The sequence below is a fragment of the Amphiprion ocellaris genome, chromosome 7, assembly GCF_022539595.1.
Source record: "Amphiprion ocellaris isolate individual 3 ecotype Okinawa chromosome 7, ASM2253959v1, whole genome shotgun sequence".
NCBI lineage: Eukaryota > Metazoa > Chordata > Actinopteri > Pomacentridae > Amphiprion > Amphiprion ocellaris.
In genome coordinates, this window is record NC_072772.1 from 35170855 (window position 1) to 35192305 (window position 21451).

A 21451-nucleotide genomic window follows, 5' to 3' on the forward strand; every position below is an offset into this window, starting at 1 on the left:
GAAGGAACGTCGACATCCAAGTTAAACAAACGTCCATTAGTCCTTATTGACTTTAAATGGAGTCTGAACAATAAAACAATGAAGCTATCAGCAGCGGCAGCAGCGCCTCGCAAATACAACGGCAGAATGTGGCGCTGAAGAGGACGGGAATTAACGGAGCGTTCAGAGGATTAGTAGACTTCATTAGCACTCGCTGATATCTCCATTAAACAAAGAGGCAGCAGTCGCCCACTCAACATTTAGTCAGAACAAACACAACTTTAATACCAGAAACACTTTAAAATGTTCTGCTGTGGGGAGGCAGAGTGGAAATGACATCAGGGAATCCCAGCAACACCGACGGCTGACTGAAGGCCTCACAGAGGGCAGAGATAACACTTCATTTAAGCTCCAACTATCAGTGGAAACACTTCAGACAACAGCCTGCACAGCAAAACCCAATAGCTCATGTTTAAACAGCAAAGAAAAGAAACTCAAGACAGTCGAAATATCTTGTAGGAGGATGAAGAATCTTGGTTTCTGCATCTTGTCTAGTTCGAAATGTAGTCGAACTTTATAGTGTTCAATCCATCCCCCAGTAGACCAACCAGAGACGGACACTGAAAACAGCATTTTAATTTCATTTGTTGCTGGGTTTCAGTCCAACCACCAACATCCAAAACTCTGGCTGGTTCCTGCTCAAAAGAAGAGATTCTGGAAAGTACAGCATAAAGTAAGTACACCCCTGTGCTTTTAAGTTCAATGATTCAAATATGATCACCTCTCAGTAACTGTAGTACGTCAAAGTCAAACAGTATTTCCTTCTGTGAACAATGAAAAACAGATACTTAATAAAGACTACGCTGAAAATTCAGGCCCAAAAGTAGAAACCTGTCCACCTGTGATTTCCAGTCAGCCTACCTGCATGAACACGGTTCTAAAAGGAGCTGTGAACAGCAGAAACTTCTCCAGTGTTCACCTATGGGCTGTATCTTCACAATCAGAAAGCCTTCATTGCCAAGTGAGTACACACTAGGAATCTGACTTGTTTCATAGAGTTGCAGTAGCTAGCAACAGCTACAGACAGTAAAAGAATAAATATACAAATCTAAATCTGAGATATTTTACATACAAAATGCTATAAGAATAAGAAGCACTGTGGGAACTAAGTGTAAATTCTATGTCTACATCATGGCTCCACATGGAAAAGAATGAAGAAAAATCTGATCGTGAGACTTCAGAAAGATGGGAAAGGATCCAGTATTATTTTGTAACTTTTTAAAAAAAATTTCATAACTTGACATTTATTTCAGGATTTATTTCACAGCTTTATTAATTTACAAAACAAGTACACGGCTATGAAATACATCCGTAAATAAATAAATAAGGGAAAAATATATAAAAATATATAAATATACAATTTTATTTTTATTTTTAGAGTTTTCATTTTTTTATTTCGTAACTCGGCATTTATTTATTTCATGATTTATTTCACAATTTTACTTGTTTAATTTATTGAAATGTTTGGTTAATTATGTATGTTTTTATATTGGAGAAATGATCTTTTTCTTTTAAAAAACACAATCTGCAGTTATACATTTTTTTTAAAAATTAAAAAATGGAGTTTCAAACATTTTAAACTCAAATTTCTAACAGTTTTTTGCCCTTTTTGTGTCCCAATCTATGATGGTAGCTCCCTGATTTTTCCTCCTGTATTTGTTATCTGTAAATGATATTTTTCTCCCATATAATTAAGTACGGCAGCAGCAAAATGACTTTTAAATCTTTAAATCATTGACTTGAATGCCTTAATTAATGATATATTCACTCACCAGCCAATTTATTAAAATCTAAAACACAGCAGCTCTGTTCAACCTTTACAGAACTTCTGCGTTTTCAGTTTTTGTTGTTAAAAATGTGAACATTCTGTTTATTATTATTATTATTATTATTATCATTTATTATCTGCTCACCTGTCAGGTGTGACGTTGGCCACAGCGCCCCCTGCAGGCCAGAGGATTCATGGTTTATCTGTTGTTCCTGTTGACCTGCGACCTCCTCCCAGTCTGCAGCTGATTATCAGTCCTGCTGCTCTGACGCCGTTCTGGTCGGATTCATGACAGAATGTTTGTTCTCCGCAGAGCGAAACATGAAAAGGTGAAAAACTGCTTGATGACGATCAGCAGGACAAAAGATTTACGTCTCTTAGAGCTCATTTCCTGTCGTTTGAAAGTGTTTTTCTTTCTCTTTGTGGTTTAATGTGATTTTCTATCCTGTTTTGGTCATTTTCCATCTCTTTGTGGTCATTTTGTGTCTCTTTGTGATCATTTTGTCTGTTTTTGTACTCATTTTGTGTCTCTTTCGAGTCATTTTGTGCTTCTGTCTGTTCAGTAAATGTTTCATGGATCAAACTGGCGTCGGATTCGTCTTTAAACGTCTCCAATCGCTCGCGTTTGACGGATTGAAAAATGACTTTCACTGTTTATCTTCCTGAGCATCTTGCAGATTTTCGTCTCTCTGAGTTTTTAATCTGTGCAAACATTTTCCACCTTCATCAACGTCTTGGTCGCTTCTCCGGATGCTAATAAACAGGACATTAGCAACAGCTGGTTGCCGCGGTAACACATTAACAGCAGGCAGCCGTCGCCAAGGAGCCGCCGGCATGAACACACACACACACACACGCACACACACGCACATGCATGCAGGGGGTCGTGATGGGAAGGCGGTGACATCACGCTTCCTCTGTGTGATGCGTACACTTTTTGTTTCCACACTGAGTCACTGAGTGAAGTCACACAAAACATGCAGATTTCTGGAAACTGAGTTGGGGTTTTTAATGCGGAGCGAAGCGTTCACATCACGAAGAACACCTGAACGCATCGCCGGCTGGAATAAAAGGGTAAGCTCCGACGCGATTGGATGATGAGATTTAATGAATCAAACTGTGGTCCTGCTGCTTTCATTTAGTTTTCCCCCACTGAGGGACATTAATCGGAGAATAATCTGATCTCGGCGTTCACATGAGAAACTTATTACAGCGCAGAACATCCTGCAGACATCCTGAGAGAAGTTATTAGCTGCAAACTAAACACCATCATTAGTCACTGCAGGTACAGTCGGCCAAAAGTATCTGGACAGCGAAGTGGTGTGCGTGAAGGGAAGCAATCTGGGTGTGACTTTCAGCTTTATTTCAAGAGGTTTCACTTAAATATTGCATTAAACATGTCGGATTTACAGCCATTTGTTTCACACGATCAAAAGTAACCGGACACACTAACATTAGATTTAATCTACGAAAACCGCATCACCGTCCAAAAACTTATGGCCTCAATGTCACAGAGCCAAGAATCAAGTTCTTTTCTTTCATAAAGGCAACTTTGTGTTATTCAGAAATGACAAAGACACGCAAAAGAACCACAAAGAGACGCACAAAATGACGATGAAGGAAGTTAAAAAGACCACGAAGAGGCAGAATGAATGCAAAGATACAGAAAATGACAAAGAGACGCAAAACAACAACAAAAACACAAAAAATGGCCACAAAGAGACAGAAAGCAACTAAAAAGAGACACAAAAGTACAAGCAGACAAAAAACATCCAGAAAGACACAAAACAACAACAAACAGATTTCAAAACAACCACAAAAAGACACAAAAAACCTACAGAGACAGAAAGTAACTAAAGAGAGACACAAAACAACCGCCAACCAACAAAAAATAACATTAAGGAGACAAAGAACAACCAGAGACACACAACGACTACAAAAAGACACAAAAAACTTCAGAGACAGAAAGCAACTGAAAAAAGACACAAAACATCCAACAACAGACAACAAATAACCACAAGGAGACAAAAAAAACAACCACAAAAACACAAAACAAAAACAGAGACACAAAACAACTACAATGAGACGAGACAAAAACACCAACAAAAAACACAATATGACCAGAAAAACACACAAAACAACCACAAAGAGACCCAAAAGAACTACAAACTAACAAAAAACAACCAGAAAGATGCAAAACAACAACAATAATACACAAAACGACCACAGAAATGCACAAAACTACAAAGAGACAGAAAGCAACTGAAAAGAGATGCAAAACATCTACCGACAGACAAAAAATAACCACAGAGTCAAAACAACAACAAAACAATGCAAAACAACCGCAAAGAGACAAAAAACAACCACAAAGACACAAAACAACAAGAAAACAACATAAATTGACCCCAAAAACACTCAAAAAACCACAAGGAGACACACAAAAAGGCACAAAATGGTGACAAAGACAGACAAAAACACAACCTCCAAAACCCCCAACAGACAAAAACACAACCACAAAGATGCAAAACAACAACGAAAACATACAAAACATCCACAGAGACAAAAACACCAACAAAAAAACACAAAACAACCACAAAGAGACAAATCCATCACAAAAAGACACAAAACAACCACAAAGAGACAAAAACAGCAACAAAAAACACAAAATGATCACAAAAACGCACAAAACAACCACAAAGAGACACAACAGAACCAGAGAGAGTTTTTAAACAGAAGTTAATTCCACCATTAAAGGGGCGTGTCACTAGCAAACAACCAATCACAGCGTTTCTCACTTTGACGTCTCCACAAAGTGGAATCTTTAGCTTCGGCTCGTCACAGAAATTAGATTAGAAACTGTTTAGATCAGTTCACCGTCCGGCTTCTTCTCCACGGCAACAGCAGCCGAGGCTCATGGGTAATGTAGTACGGCCGGGACAGAGCCACAGAGTCTGTGTCTGGCAGTAACACACGGTCATCAGTCGTGTTTGCAGTAGCAGTATTTACAGCAGCTTCATGCAGACTCTACAGTGGCTGATCAGGTCTCCTGGAAGGTTTCCTCGGTCAGTCTGAGGCCTCGGTTTGCTGCAGGACGACACACAGAGACGTAGTTGGACTGAAGTACAGGTGGAGTTTACCTGGTAAAGCTCTGGTTAAAGAGAAGACGCTGCCCTCTGATGGCCGCTCTGAGGACTACAGCTGATCTCCATTAACCTGGTGGAACCTGAATGTTTAGTCTGCTGTTGCTGCTTTCAGAAGACAACAGATGAAGATGTGCTCTTATAATTGACACAATGGCTTAAAATATTTTATTGAATATTACTGGCAGAAATTTAAGATAAAAATCCAAATAAATTCAATAAAGATGGAGCTGTTGTGTTCCTGAAGATAAAGGCGTTTGATGTAAAGTGATAAAGACGTTGTACATCTTAATGTGCATGCGGGTGTTTTGTTGTAATTTAGCATGCTTATGACATGATGTGTACCTCAATATGTTGATGATACTACTGTATACTTAGGTGTATTTTGTACCTCAATATGTTGATGATACTGTTGTATACTTACGTGTATAATGTACCTGAACATGTGTACCTCAATATATTGATGATACTGTTCTGTTTTGTTGTAATTTAGTATGTTTACGACACTATGTGTACCTTAATACGTTGATGATACTGTTCTATACTTAAATGTATTGTGTACCTGAATATATTGATGATACTGTTGTGTTTTGTTGTAATTAAGTATGTTTATGAGACTATGTGTACCTCAATATGTTGATGGTACTGTTGTGTTTTGTTGTAATTTAGTCCGCTTATGACACATTGTGTACCTCAATATGTTGACGATAGTGTTCTATACTTAAGTGCATTGTGTACCTGAATATGTTGATGATATTGTTGTTTTGTTGTAATTAAGTATGTTTATGACACTGTGTACCTCAGTATGTTTACAATACTGTTTAATATTTAAGTGTATAGTTTACCTGAACATGTGTACCTTAATATGTTGATGATACTGTTGTATGCTTAAGTGTATTGTGCACCTCAATATATTGACATTACGTTTGTGTTTTGTTGTAATTAGGATGTTTGACACTATGTGTAGATCAATATGTTGACGATACTGTTGTATACTTAAGTGTATTGTTTACCTGAACATATGTAGATCAACATGTTGACAATACTGTTGTGTTTTGCTATAATTTAGTATGTTTACGACACTATGTGTACCTCAATATGCTGACAATACTGTTGTGTTTTGTTGTAATTTTGCATGTTTATGACACTTTGTATACATCAATATGTTGACAATACTGCTTTATGTTTAAGTGTATTGTGTACCTGAACATGTGTACCTCAATATGTTGACGATACTGTAGTGTTTTGTTGTAATTTAGTATGTTTATGACACTATGTGTACCTGATTATGTTGATGATATTGTTCAATATTTAAGTGTATTGTATACCTGAACATGTGTACCTCAATATGTTGATGATACTGTTGTGTATCTGACAATACTATGGACCTGAACATGTCAACAGTACTGTTGTGTAACTCAATATATTGCATACAGTGATATGTTGATAATAATATTATATACTTGAATGTGTTGAATCCCTCTGTATGCTCTTGTGGACCTGAACATGCTGTTTACGTTGATATATTGAAGATATTGTTGGATACCTGAATGTATTAAGTACCTGGACATGTTGCGTACCTGACCAATCTGCATGTCTCCGTATGTTGATGATACTGTGGTATACCTGAATGTGTTGCATACTTGTACAGTCGCGTACCTCGATATGTTGGCAATACTTTCGTACACTTGAACACGTTGTGTACCTCGATATGTTGACGATACTGTTTTATAACTGAAGACTCTGTGAAGATATTACATACTTTGATATGTTGAGAATACTGTAGTATACCTGAGTGTATTAAGTAGCCCCTCCAGGATTTCGAGGGTGGTTTTCAAGGTTGTTGTGGCTGAAAATGCCTGAATTCTAAAAAATTGCAATGTAAGTTGTGATGTTTTAAGCTTATTTGTTGCGATGCAATTGCAGGAGACAGTGACAATTGCTAAAAAGTTGCATTTTTTTCAGCTTTTAGAACATGTTTCAACATTGTAATTTATAATATTTATTCCGAAATTAATTCTTTAATGCTCCAACCCATTTACACAAAAGCTGGCATACCACAGTCGGAAATTAGCAGCAGCCAGATACTGGTTTAGCATGAAGTAGTTGGTAGATTTAAGGCACTAATTGCTAATGTACTACTGAATGAATCACATTTGGACATATCTGTCAGCGGCTTAAAAAGTAAATTTTTCTTCCTGGCACACACATTTTCACACACGCTCACGGCTTGTCACGTCAATTAACAAGAAAAGCACTCAGAGCGCAGCACTCCACCAAGACTGTTCATTACCTGACCTTGCGCTGAGCACAGGTGTCTGTTATGCACGTGTACATACCGAATCACGTGACCTAAATATGTAGCGGGCAGCAGGAATTGATGAGACTCAGAAACACCCCCACAATGTAATCAATTATTCCTTGCTCCTCATTTCTGATATGTCCACAGCAGTGAATCTGTAGTAGGATCACAATGATGTGATCATCAGCAGGCAGCTGACGTAGTGTTCACTTGTTGTCATGGTTACCGTGCCGCTATCAGACGCTGTGCCGCTATCTCAATGGGAAATACTTAACAAATCCATGGATCCAGACTTTAAGCCCCATCACTGCCAAAATCTAATCACTTGGTCCTTGTGTCATTTCTGACCTTTCCTGAAAATTCCATCCAAATCCCTTTGTCTGTTTTTGAGTAATGTTGCTAACAGAGGAATGATTCACATACACCAATCATCACATAACTCCGCTGCATTTCTTTGCAGAGAAATGAATCTAACTTCCCTTCATTCTTTCAGTGCTGCAATCTGCTTGTTTCAGGCATAAATCGATGATTTTTATTTTTAATTTTATTTTGTATTCCACCACAATATTTCACGGGTGTAAACAGCTTACTTCCGCTTTGGTAAAGAACATCAGGGAATTCATTGTTTTTCATGGTCTTCAGCAGTAATTTTTGTTGGTAAATGAGAGACATTAGAATGGGACATGTCTGCATCTTCAAACCAAAAACAAAGAAGTGAATTCGGTGACATACGTGCAATATGTTTGTGCTGAGGACTGCTATGATTGGTGGAACTCATGGGAGGTGGGCCAAAATTGCGGAAAAGTTGCGGTGATTGGACAAAATTGCAAGCTGCGAAAAATTCACGGAGATTGGTTGAATTCACGTGAATTCGCGCAATTGCAACATCGTGAATTCCTGGAGGGACTGATTAAGTAACTGAACATTTGCATACCTAAACACATTACATACCTCGATATGCTGACGATACTGTTGTATACCTGAACAAACTGCCAACTTGAAATTGTTGTTATATCACACAAAAGTGTTTCATACCTGAGTTCTTTACACAATTGTGTTTCATAGCATAGTTAAAAAAAAAAGGTGTTTTGTAACTGAATATGTAAGTGAAAGTGTTGCAGACCACAGTAATAAACAAGTTGAAAATGGTATTTTGAACCTAGATGAGTCATTTAATGTGTTTTGTACCCAAACAAGGTAATAAATGAATCGAAAATGGTATTTTGAATTTCAACACAGTAATAAACGAGCCATTTGAGATGTTTTGTTCTTGAACACAGCAATAAATAGGTCATTTAAGGTGTTTCATACTTGAACTAAGTAATAAACGAGTCATTACAAGTGTTTTGTACCTGAACATATCAATAAACAAGTGATTGAATGTGTTTTGTACCTGAATATAGTAATAAACTAGTTATTTAAGGTGTTTTGTACCTAAACACAGTTAAAACTAAGTCATTGAAGGAGTCTTGAACCTGAACACAGCAATAAAGGAGTCATTTAAGGTGTTTCGTACTTGAACGCAGCAATAAACGAGCCAATACTGATGTTTTGTACCTGAACATAGTAATAAAAGAGTCATTTCAGGTGTTTCGTACCTGAACTCGGTAATAAACAAGTCATTTTAAGGTATTTTGTACTTGAACATGGTAATAAACAAGTCAGTTAAAGTGTTTTGTACCTGAATTCAGTAATAAACAAGTCAATACAAGTGTTTTGCACTTGAACAGACTGATAAACAAGTCATTAAAACTGTTTTGTATCTGAACAAGGGGATAAATAAGTCATTGAAGGTGCTTAGTATCTGAAAACAGTCTCTACAGATACACGTACCTGAACATGTCGGCGGGGTTGAGGGCCGCCAGCCAGTAGCTGTAGGAGTCGGTGTAGTAGTTGCAGGTTCCTCTGCCATGACACTCGATGAAGGGAATCTTCCGGAAGTTTTCCAGACAGGATCCGGGCGATGCCAGCGGTTGACCTGAACCTTCAGCCCCGACTCCGGTTTCCTGGAGACCGACAGAACCACGGTCAAAGCAACCACAAGTCGATACTTCTGAAGGCTTTTATTTTGAAAGAACAGCGTCTGCTCACCATGACGAAGGAGAATCCAGACCAGAGCGAGTCCCATCCAGAGGGACAGTCTGGGATAAATCTGGTCTGACTGTGGATAGCGATCACGTTGGCTCTGGCTTCACAAACAGAACACCTGCAACACAACAAACGCACAAACCTTCAACACACGGTAACACACATGCTGACGACATGCACATTTTCAAACTTGTAGTTGTTTTGTGTCTTTTTGCGACTGTTTTGTATTATATTTAGGAGTTTTGAGTCTCTTTTTTGTGCTTCTTTGCGGTAAGTTTAGTTCTCTTTGTAGTCATTTTGCATGTTTTTGTGGATGATTTTTATGGCTTTTCAGTTGTTCTGAGACTCTTTGTGGTCATTTTATTTGTTTTCTTTACCGGTTTTAAGTCTCTTGAGAGGTTTTGTATATCGTTGTTGTCATTTTGTACCTTTCCTTGGAATTTCTGTGTATTTTTGAGTGGTTTTGAGTCTCTTTACGGCCTTCATTGTCCTGTTGTGGTTATACTTAGTCTGTTTTTAGCTGTTTCGCATGTCTTTATGGTCATTTTGTGTCTGTGTGGCCATTTTGTGTGTCTTTATAGCTGTTTTGGTAGATTTGCTGTTGCTTTTTAAATCATTTTTAGGAATCTTGTATCTTTTTGTGTCTTTTTTGTGTCATTTTTAGGAATTTTGAGTCTTTTTTAGTGCTTCTTTGCGGTGATTTTAGGTCTCTTTGTGGCCATTTTGTATGTTTTTGTGACTAATGTGTATGGTTTCTCAGTTGTTCTGGGACTCTTTGAGGTCATTTTGTTTGATTTCTCTACTGCTTTTAAGTCTCTTGAGTGGTTTTGTGTGTCTTTGTAATCATTTTGTACCTTTCATAGTCATTTTTGTGTATTTTGCACTGTTTTTTAGTGGTTTTGAGTCTCTTAGGGCCTTCGATGTCCTGTTGTTATATTTTTCATCTTTTTAGTTGTTTTGTGTCTTTATGGTAATTTTATGTCTGTTTGTAGCTGTTTTGTGTCTTGTGGTCTTGAGTGGTTTTGTGTTTCTTAGTGGTCATCTGTGTGTTTTAGTTGTTTTCAGTCTCTTTTGGTTGATTTTTGTCTTTTTGTGGCCATTCTGTGCAGGTTTGCTGCTGTTTTTACATCTTTTTAGGCAATTTGTGTATTTCTGTAGTCATTTTGAGTCTGTTTGTGATCATTTATGACTTTTGTGGAGCTTTTTAGTCTCTTTCTGCGACAGTTTGAGATGCAAGATGAGAACAAATGTGTGCGTTTGTGTTACCGGCTGATGTGGTTCCTCAGCGACTCTTCGGAGATGAATGGCAGGTCAGCGGGCAGCTGGTCGTTGGTGGACAGCCAATAGGAGTAGTCGTTGCGGGAGGCGTAGCGGCAGGTTTCATCGGTGCTGCAGAACAGGAAGGGCATAGTGCTGAACCGAGGGAGGCAGCTGCCCAACGTACCTGCAGAGAAACATACTTCATCACCATCTAACCTTTAATAAAGAGTGAATCTGTCAGCGTCAGAGGGCTGCTGGTACCGAGGTCCTGGCCATGAGCTCGGTTGTTCCCGTTGATGAACAGCAGCGAGTAGCCGCTGTATAGGAGCGACGATCCTTCGGGGCATTGTGGGATGTACAGTTCCTGGCTGTGTTTGGTGAACAGGAAGCCGGTCTTCCTGGTTGGCGTCTCGCAGCTGCCTGGCTGACCAGGAAGTCCTTTAGCTCCGGTTGGACCACGAAAACCTTCCCGACCTGCAGACACAGAGTCAGCAGTAGACAATGGCATCAATGTGCAGCATTTAACAGTGTAAACAGATTAAATAAATACATTAGGAGACCCAGTGTGAGATCATCTGAGGTGAACCCAGGAAGCTTTAAGGCGCTCAAATAAAAAACTGACCAGATTTTTAGATGAGATGGCAGAAAAATCTAAAATAAACAACTTTCAAAGTGACACTAACTGATGGAACGACACTATGATCAGTGATGTGAACTGTAAAATTGTTACTCTTTATATTTCCATAATATTCATATTTTGATGGACTGAAACGCCATAAAGCCACAAATCATCACACAGTAGAAGCTGGAACCAACAATTTGACATTTTTGTCTTCAAGATGGACAAACTGTTCATGTTATGTGTCAGAAGATCGCATTGTGTTAGTAGGACATATAGATCCATCCCTATATAAATGCTTACAGGTACCTTATGGGGACACAATCTCACACTTGCTTGAAAACATGGCACTTCTTTCCATTTTCAAGAGTCAGCAGTTGAAAATGTGTCCTCTGTGGGAAGCATTCATTAAACCAATATAGTGTAGGAAATGGTAGAAAGATTCTTTTGTATATAAGCTAAGAACCAAGACAACTATTTGGCAAAAATGTGCAAAAGTCATGAATTCTGAGATGTAGAAAAACACAAAATTGGTTGGAGTGTCAATATTTGTCGGATGTCATATAGTAAATTCATTTTAAGGTGTTTTTGCCCTGATTTTGGTATCCTCGTATGCAGATGATATTGTGTTCTATGTCAGAATATTGCATTGTGTTAGTCAGAAATATGGATATATAAGCACTGACAGGAACTTTCTGGGGACATCATACCACCCTGGTTTCACATTTTACCAGTTTTTCCATTTCTAAGTCTAAAAATTACAGAGTGTTGTCATTTTGGACAATTTTAAGTCCCTTTGGATGGGCGTAAAGTCATTTTGGACAAATTTTACTAATTTTGAACATGTTTCAAGTAATTTTGGACAAATATTGAACCATTCTGGACAATTTTTTGGGCACATTTTGACTTGTTTTGATAAGTTTCAAATCAAAATGTCTAAAAACTGGAACCTTGTCGTGTCACACTTGTCGCACATCAGATTCCACTGATGTTAGAGCCTCAAAAGTTGGTGAAATGTCGACTCTATATGGATCCATCCATCCATATATATATATATATATATATATATATATATATATATATATATATATATATATATATATATATATATATATATATATATATATATATATATATATATATATATATATATCATACACTTACAGGAACTTTCTGTGGACACAGTACCACCTTAAATAGAAAATTTTGCACTTTTTTCAAGGACCAATATTTAAAAATGTGATTTCTAATGGAGCCTTCAGTAATTTAGATCTGTAGGAAACCAATCTGTCTGAGTCCTCGCCAAATTTCATGACTGTGACATTTAAATTTCTGGAGATATTTGATGCTTAAAGGCAAGTTTTTTTATTTCTGTCTGAATTAACCAGCTGCAATGTTAGTTTAGTGTTTCTGTTTCAACAGTAGATCAGATTTCTCACCAATCGGTCCGGGGAATCCTCGGTCTCCTTTATCTCCTTTCAGTCCAGGTCGACCTCGTTGTCCTTTTCTACCAGTTTTACCATCGAAGCCTCGAGAACCTGCAGCCACGAAACACAGCAATGCTTCAAAAATGCACATTTGTTGCATTTTTACACATAATTTACATCGTTATATGGTTTTAACATTACATATTTTTTCACATTTCCACACCCTGTATATTTTTTAGGTTACATAATACAATATTGTATTACCTCCTTTTCTTACCAAGTTTTTCGTACGTTTTAGCACACTTTAAAAAGAAATATCTTTTTTTTTTTAATTTTAAATTTTTCAGCAAGCTGCCAGAAAAATAAAATAAAATAAAAACGGCAGAATATTGCAACTTTAAAAAAAAAAAACAAAAAAAAACCCAGTGAAAATAACTGGAAATATCTTTAAGATCATTAGATTTGAGCTGATTTAAATCAATTGAATAATTAAAATTTTTTTGATGTTGAAATTATTTAGAATTTATACTTTTTTCTTTGATATAGTGAGATATTATCTATAATTTTAAAAAAGAGGAAAACAAATCTCCAAAACCACAATTTTAAAAAGTGATCTAGAATTTTTCTGTTCTTAATATAAATAATGTTTGTTTCAAATAACTGTAGATAGCTGTACAAATAATGATATTTTTGATCATTTAAATGCAGTACATGCATTTTACATTGCAGAATGTTTGTAGAAGAAAAAAAATACTTTAAAGTGGACTTAATTTACAGTTTTGTATAGTTAACATGTAAATTAAACTTCTTTTCCCTGTGATCTTACTAGATATTATGCATAAAGCTACAAACTAGACAAATTCGTTTTCAAGAAGATGTAATTTACCAGTCACGCACTGAAAAACAACAAAGTCTGATTTATAAAAATATTGACATTTGATGTAGGAATTATTTACAGTTTGACCTGGTTTTTTTTTGTTATTTTTTTTTACAGTTAACATGTAAATTAATACCATTTCAAGTATTTAAATAGAGAAAAGAATAGTTTAATTTTACAGTCACACATTGTAAAAGAACAAATTACTATTTATAAAATTCCAAATATATGATGTGGACATTATTTACATTTTTTATTTATTTTTAACAATCAACATTATTATATCTTCAGTAATTTTAATACTTATCTGTGAGGTAACAAAACTGAGAAAATCTGTAAAACAACATTAAATTTACAGTTAAAGTAGAAAAAAATCCATTTTTTTAAAAGGGTACTCCTTTAAGAAATCAGGTTTTGCAACATATATGTCTAAAAACTACAATACCCATGATCCTCTGGTGTGGTTGCCATGGAGACGAAGCCATTGGAGGCCTGAATCAAAAATCTTCACTGTTCTAATGAAACTGATTTTACAGCTCTGTGATTGGACGTTTCCTGCCAAGGTGCACTCTGGGAGCTGTAGTTAACTCCTCACCTTTAGGTCCAGGTGCCCCTGCGCCCCCTGGTGGTCCTCTTCGTCCTGGCGGTCCCGGATCTCCAGGTGAGCCTTTCTCTCCTGGACACAGCTCCACCTTCCGGGTCACGTCCCTCCCTCGCGGTCCTGCAGGGGGCAGCGGTCAGCATCAATCAGCAGCGCTCAGGGGTGTTACTCAGGTAAGTGTGATGTCACTCAGTTACCTGTCCTTCCAGGTGGTCCCGGGGATCCCCGAGGGCCGCAGGGTCCCGGAGGTCCCTCGTCCCCCTTCAGACCTGGAACACAAACAGAGGAGCAGCTCAGAGAAGGTGTAGTTGTTTGTGTCTCTTTGTGGTTGTTTTGTGTATTTTGTGGTTGTTTTGCGTCTCTTTGCAGTCGTTTTGTGTTTCTTTGTGGTGGCTTTGTATTTCTTTGTGGTCATTTGTGGCCGTATTGACGACAACTTAACATTCTGGAACCAATAGTTGAATTTATTGAAACAGATTTTTCTAATGTGTGATGTGTTTTTCTTACCAGAAGGTCCTTTGGTACCGAGCGGTCCTCTCAGGCCTTTCTGTCCAGGTGGACCCGGTATTCCATCTCTGCCCTGTAAACAACAACAACAACAGCAGCTGTAATAAACACTCACAGGTGTGTCCGAAGCTGAAACCTCTCAGTTTAACCAGGTAGCACATGTAGTTACCACACAGCCTCGGTGTCCGGGGTCTCCGACGCAACCAGGTGGTCCTGGGTTACCTTTTGGTCCTTGACATCCTTTATCTCCTTTACAGCCTGGACCAGGAGGACCAGGAGGACCAAAACTACCAGGAGGACCTGCAGACAGACATACAGTATTTCTATCTTTATATACAGAGAAGATATCCAGCTTACCTGTTAACTGATGACAATACCGATTTGAGATGGACTAAAACCAAATAAGACGGTTTTGTTTCTGGTACAATAACTGAAAAATGTGTTTTTTGGGGGTTGTTTTGCACCTCTTTGTAGTATTTTGTGTTTTACCATTGTAAACAGATACAAAACAACTACAAGGAGACACAGAGTGATCAGAAACTGACGCAAAAATGAAAACAGACAAAAAACAACCACAAATACATACAAAATTATCTAAAAAAAAAAAAAAACAATAAGAGAAAACAAAAAAGGTGGCAGAGAGAAATAAACAACTCCAAAGATGCAAAACATCCACAAATAGACACAAAAAGATCAGAAATAAAAGCAAATAGAAAGACACGCAAGATTAGCACAGGTCTTAACAACACAAACAAAACAGCTTATAGACACACAAAAAGATTAGTGGGTGGAAAATAACAACAAACCAACACAAACAGATGGCAAACCAATGTAAAGAAACAAAAAAAACACAGAACCTGAACCAGGAAAAAATAGGTGAAAATGGACACAAAATGAGCAGAAAAAGACTTCAAACAACCATAAAGAGACACAAACTGACTAAAACAGGTGCAAAAAAATCCTCAGAACAAATACCAAAACTCACAAAACTGTGACAAAGAAACACAAACAACTACAAAGACTGAAAGAGACACAAATGGACTTCAAAACCAGTCGGATTCAAACTACCTTTGGTTCCTCTCCCTCCAGGAACTCCTCTGTCTCCTTTGGTTCCTTTGATGCAGACCCCGTCTTTGCCGGGACATCCAGCAGGACCAGGAGGTCCAGGAGGCCCGGAGCATCCTGGGTTCCCTGGGAGACCACATGGACCCGGAGGCCCACAGGGACCAGGGGGACCCTTTTCTCCAGAACACCCTGAGGAGACCAGAAGTGACACCTTAGTTTCTTCTTCTTCTTCTTCAGTTCGGACTGAACTCAGGTGGATCTGAAGACTCACCTGGTTGACCTTTCTTCCCTTCTGGTCCTCGAGGTCCAGTTCCAGGAGCTGAGGACAGGAAGTCATAGTTTTATCCAGATAGAACCAAGATGGTAGTTGGTCAATGTCCAATTAAAACTACTTTATCTAGACTGATGGCCCAAAATGCTAAAAACCACCCTCCTAATATGATGTTGGTCCATTTTGTTTAAAGTTTTGTGCATCTCTAAAGTCAATTTCTTGTACTTTGTCCTACCTCCCATAGCTCCTTTCTCTCCAGGAGGTCCAGGTATCCCGTCCTGTCCCTGGTTTCCTCTGGGACCAGCTGGACCAGGATCTCCAGGAGCGCCCTTGTTGCCTAAAAATGAAGGTATAATCAATAAAAACGAAGCTGAGAGGACACATATTTTGGCATGTTTACTGGGTGTTACATTAATTATACTGTACCTGTAAGGCCGGTGGGTCCTGGAGGTCCGCTTTTACCTGGAGGACCATCACAACCTTTATCACCAGGAGTCCCCGGAGGTCCTAAGAGCAACAGTCAGGGTTTCGGTTAGTTTTTATATGTGTATGATCAAGTTTATATAGGTATCAGTCTGTTTCTTCAGTGTTAATATGTCAACGAACAGATTAATTTCTTTGTAAATTAGTGGAATCAATGCAAACATACAGCAGAACATCGTCTGCGTATGAGGATAACAAATTCAGGGCAAAAGCACCCTAAAATGAATTTATTATATGGCATCCTACAAATATTGATACTCCAACCAGTTAAATGTTTTTCTGCATCTCAGAATTCATGACTGTTGCACATTTTTTGCTGAATAATTGTCTTGGTTCTTAGGCTATATAGAAAAAATCTTTCTACATTTCTAGTTTTTCGATATTTCGACTTGAAATTTGTCCAAAATGGGTAAAAATAGTTCAAAATGACTTGATACTTGTCCATAATGAGTAAAAATTGTCTGATATCATTTGAAACAGTCTACCTTTTCTATACATATGACAGTAGAGTTAGATAATGAAGCATCAGACCTCTGCATCCTGGGGGTCCAGAGGGTCCTTTGGGGCCACAGGGGCCACACTTTCCTGGAGGACCGAGGTCTCCACAGTGTCCTGGATGTCCCTTTGTACCCGGAATTCCTGGACAACCTGGGCTACCCTGAGATGAAGACAGAGCAGGAGAAGATGCTTCAGAGTTGTAAAAAAAGTCTTTGAAATGTGATCCTGGTGCTAAACATGTCAATATGTCAAACTAATATGTCATACTAAAGGATTAATTAATTATATATAAGTGGAATCAATGTAAACATAAAGCAGAACATTGTCTGCGTACAGGGATAACACATTATGGGTAAAAGCATCTTAAAAATAATTTATCGTACGGCATCCTACAAATACTGATACTCAAACCCGTTAAATGTTTTTCTGCATCTCAGAATTCCTGACTGCTGCAGTTTTTGCCAAATAATTGTCTTGGTTCTTAGCTTATATAGAAAAACATCTTTGTACATTTTGCTGAATTGATGCTTAAAATGTTCTGCTAATTGAAAACAGTAGATAAAACTGCCTGGTCTTTGGTAAATCTGGCACTACAGTGTCTTATTTCAGTCTTATTTATGGGCTCACAGGTGTCTAAGCTGTTGTGTTGCAGTGCATGAGTGGAGACTAGAGGCTTCTGTGTGCACAATCCCCTGGCTATCTATTCTAGCTTACAAATGGTAAATCTGACATCACAGAGCCTTATTTCACTTTATTAAAACTAATTTTTGGTCTCACCAAAAATTAGTGAGACCTAAATTGCTGCAGTAACTGGTGGAGACTAGAGGCTTCTCTGTGCACAGCCCCCTTGGTAACACCCACTGTAGCCTAAATGGGGAAAATCTGACATCAGAACATCTCATTTTCCTCTGTTCCAACAAATTTTTGGACTCACAGCCTTTTCAAACTTATTTTTGAACTTGCAGATGTCTGAGCTTCAGTGCTGCAGTAACTGATGGAGACTAGAGGCTTCTCAGTGCACAGTGTTGTATCATAGTTCCTATTGATTACTAGATGTTCAGTCAGTGAATCCTTTTTGCTCTGAATTTGGGGGAAGATTATTTAAAGATTTGAAAAATAATCATTCAGGCCGTAATACTGCTGATTTAATTCATCTTATCAAGGGTTTGGTTTTAGTCATGTGTGACACCTTCATTCCTGGACATCCCTTAGATCCTGGTCCAGGTGGGCTCGGTTCTCCTTTAGGACCTTTAGGCCCCTCTGGTCCTGGTTTACCTTTTGAACCAGGAATCCCACAAGGTCCGAAACAGCCTTTTTCACCTTTACAGCCTGCAGAGAATGCAGCAGGTTGGATTAAATCTTGGAAGCAGGTTGGTCAAAACAAAAAAATCTGATTGTATGACATAATCTGGTTTGATCTGTATCAAACCTTCAGCATGTCAAAACTATTTAGTAGGACTGGGATACCTGTGATCCAAAAATGCTTAAATGTAAAATCAAAAGTTAAAAAGTTGTGGACTCCACAAATGAAGAACCCTGTTTGATCAACTATTGGAAGTTTTTCCTTTTAATGGTTTAAAACATAAAACACATGTCGAAAATTACTTCTGTTTGTATCTTGATCAGGGTGGTACAATCCAAGAAGGAAGAAAGATGATCTGATCCTGACTTCCAAACGGGAATCCTTCTGATCCAGATGAAACTTTTTGAACAAAGATCTGAGAGAATCTGTCTAGTAGTAGGTTTAGTGGTGCTTGTGTGTGTTGTTTCATTTAAATTGACGTTTTATTGTCATGTTAAAAATGTTTAATTACAAGTGGGATGTTACCTGGCATCCCCATTGGTCCAGGGTTGCCGGGGAGTCCAGCGGGACCAGGAGGACCTCTCGCTCCATCTCTACCGGGGTGTCCAGGAAGTCCTGAAAACACAAACACACAATCGTCATAGTTTTTTAAATTGTTCTATTTTATTTATATACACATTTTGTCTTTTTAACCCTCTGCTGCACAGAAAGTTGTATTAAATCGTTCAATCTAAATTAAGATCAGGATTTTATCTGAAGAACGTCACTAACAGTCTGTTGTATTCACCTCGTGGTCCGGCGTTTCCAGGTTTACCATCGCTGCCGTCGCGGCCCCGGAGCCCCGCAAGGCCCCTCTCTCCTTTAGGACCAGTGAGACCTTTAGCACCTGAAGTAGAACGACATGTGAATCCACAACACGTCATTCCACACATTCCACAATAAAATACAATGAAACCAAATAGAACTGGACAGAATAGTAAAGATTAGAATAGAACAGAAGACAGTGGAACAGGACAGAACCAACTGAGCAGTTCAGAACAGAACCAAACACAACAGGGCACAGCAGAAACCCAAACAAATCAGAACATTACAGAACAGAACAGAACATGTACCAGGGAATCCCGGGTCTCCAGGATCTCCGGGCATCATGACATCTGTCTGGGTTCCTTTCGGTCCGGGTACTCCTCGGTCCCCCTGCAGGCCAGTCGGCCCCTGAGAACCTCTGAACCCATTGACCCCCATGAGACCTGAAAGATGACAACAACAGGTCAGAGATCATTGCAGTCACTGATTGAAAAACAATCGATTGATCAACGGATTGATCAATGAAACCTTTCGGTCCTGGTTGTCCGGACTCCCCTGGGTTCCCATCAGCCCCTGGACTCCCAAATGGACCTGGGGGGCCTTGGTCCCCTCTGACTCCTGAAACACACATATGTTGATGTTTCTGTAGAATAAGACCTAAACCACTACTCTGATCATTATTGATTATTAATTTGTGTTTAGTTTTGAACTGATTGACAGTGAATATCCTCACCTGGGCTTCCTGGCTCCCCATCGGTCCCTCTCAGACCCTTCGGTCCCACACCTCCTACTGGCCCTGGAGCTCCATCAAACCCTGGGTTCCCGTATGGCCCCTGAGGGCCCAGAGCCCCAACGCCCGGCAGTCCAGGGTACCCGGGCTCACCCTTTAGGCCTCGGATCCCTGAAAGACCAGACACCTGTCAGCCTGAGAGCTGGTGGGATCCCTCCTAAACACTGAGTGGACTCAGGTGTGGTACCTGGGAATCCGATGACGCCCCTCACGCCTGGTTCTCCTTCAGGTCCAGGATCTCCAGGTACACAGGTTCCAATGAAACCAGCAGGACCAGTAACCCCATCCAGACCGCGATGACCTGAGAAACAAGTTAGCTCAGTTTGGTTGGCTTAAAACACAGTCTGCTTCCTGTGCTTGAACCAGAACAGCTACTGGTACTACTACTGGCTTTTTATCACGAGTTCTGGGTCTGTTGTGGAACTGTGGAAATGTCTTTAATCTCAGAGATCAGAGCAACTCTTGCTTACGTCCACTGTTACACAGGTATCGTAAAGGGAACAGTTCATGACAGGATGTAGCGATATCAATAAACTGTAGCATTATCAATCAACAATCAATACATTGCCCTTTGCTGATATTTCTGTTTCAGTCAATGGCTGCATGATTCAGATACAAAGTCTATTGAGATTTAGAGACTCTGTCCAAGCTGATCCCAGGTTGCCTTAAAAACATCAGCTCTGATCAGAGGTCATAAACTTCAATGGAAGTCTTTGTCATGGCGCCCATTGCTAGCTAAACTCCCACAATGCTCTCTGCCTGACAACATGAACTGTAGTCTGAGTGACACCTCCTCTGGTCTCTACAGTATTAAACAGCATGAGGCTCCATCTGGTGGAACAACCAGGTACTACAGCTGATCTACAATACATTTACTGGCATACATGTACCAAATACTGATTTTCCTTGTCTTTTGGAGCTTTCAAATCATTAAATGACTCAGGGACAAAAAAGAAAAAAAAATCCTGACATCACCAGTAACCAGTAATCTCTACAATGTCAGATCCTATCTGATCAAACATTCAATGAGCTACCTTTAAGTCCTGGCAGACCATCTTGTCCTGGCAGTCCTGGTACTCCGTCTATTCCTGGAGGTCCTGGGTTTCCTTGTGGTCCCACCGAGCCGTCTTCACCCTGAGGGCCAGTCTGACCCTGCTGGCCTGGGAAACCGAATCCTCTATGCCCCTGCAGCGGTAGATCACCAGTCGATAGGAGTTTTTAAAATAAGTCCTTATAGACTGGAGGTAAAAGCTAGAAACAAACCTTAATGCCTCATCAGACAAATTACTTTGAACTGCAACAAGATTCTTTCATATTCGTTATATACCAGGTTGGTGGTATTTCCTGACGCTATAGAGTGTTTATAGAGATAAATGTAGCCACTGTGACATCACCTGTAAATTTGTGGACGGTTGTTTTGAAGCCTTAAGTTTGGAATTTGGCTGTCAGAACTTTGTTTTTTTGATACCAGACACCTCAAGCAAACGGTGGATCTAACTAAGAACTCGAGGACACACCCTAAAACATTCCCTGCTTTGGTGTCTATTTTCTTCTAAGTGGGTCCATAATTTACAGAATAAACACCATGTTGTATTGATGGAAACTTGAA

The 21451-nt window shown here is 39.0% G+C and overlaps 1 protein-coding gene across 1 annotated transcript in view; it reads right to left on the reverse strand.

The window, feature by feature from the left end:
• Window positions 1-2897: 2897 nt before the first annotated feature.
• Window positions 2898-21451, reverse strand: part of col4a3 (collagen, type IV, alpha 3) — a 42598-nt gene continuing 24044 nt past the window's right edge. The window contains exons 30-52 of the mRNA XM_055012194.1: window positions 20877-21027; window positions 20030-20143; window positions 19786-19953; window positions 19581-19670; window positions 19361-19495; window positions 19036-19134; window positions 18774-18863; window positions 18135-18274; window positions 16979-17105; window positions 16391-16471; window positions 16200-16301; window positions 15965-16012; window positions 15697-15882; window positions 14798-14928; window positions 14629-14701; window positions 14319-14390; window positions 14116-14241; window positions 12656-12754; window positions 10859-11071; window positions 10604-10781; window positions 9341-9455; window positions 9083-9255; window positions 2898-4891 (exon numbers count right to left, since the gene is read on the reverse strand). Coding sequence (XP_054868169.1) covers window positions 4810-4891; window positions 9083-9255; window positions 9341-9455; window positions 10604-10781; window positions 10859-11071; window positions 12656-12754; window positions 14116-14241; window positions 14319-14390; window positions 14629-14701; window positions 14798-14928; window positions 15697-15882; window positions 15965-16012; window positions 16200-16301; window positions 16391-16471; window positions 16979-17105; window positions 18135-18274; window positions 18774-18863; window positions 19036-19134; window positions 19361-19495; window positions 19581-19670; window positions 19786-19953; window positions 20030-20143; window positions 20877-21027 — 2793 coding nt within the window. The 3' untranslated portion in view covers window positions 2898-4809. The remainder of the gene's footprint in view (window positions 4892-9082; window positions 9256-9340; window positions 9456-10603; window positions 10782-10858; window positions 11072-12655; window positions 12755-14115; window positions 14242-14318; window positions 14391-14628; window positions 14702-14797; window positions 14929-15696; window positions 15883-15964; window positions 16013-16199; window positions 16302-16390; window positions 16472-16978; window positions 17106-18134; window positions 18275-18773; window positions 18864-19035; window positions 19135-19360; window positions 19496-19580; window positions 19671-19785; window positions 19954-20029; window positions 20144-20876; window positions 21028-21451) is intronic.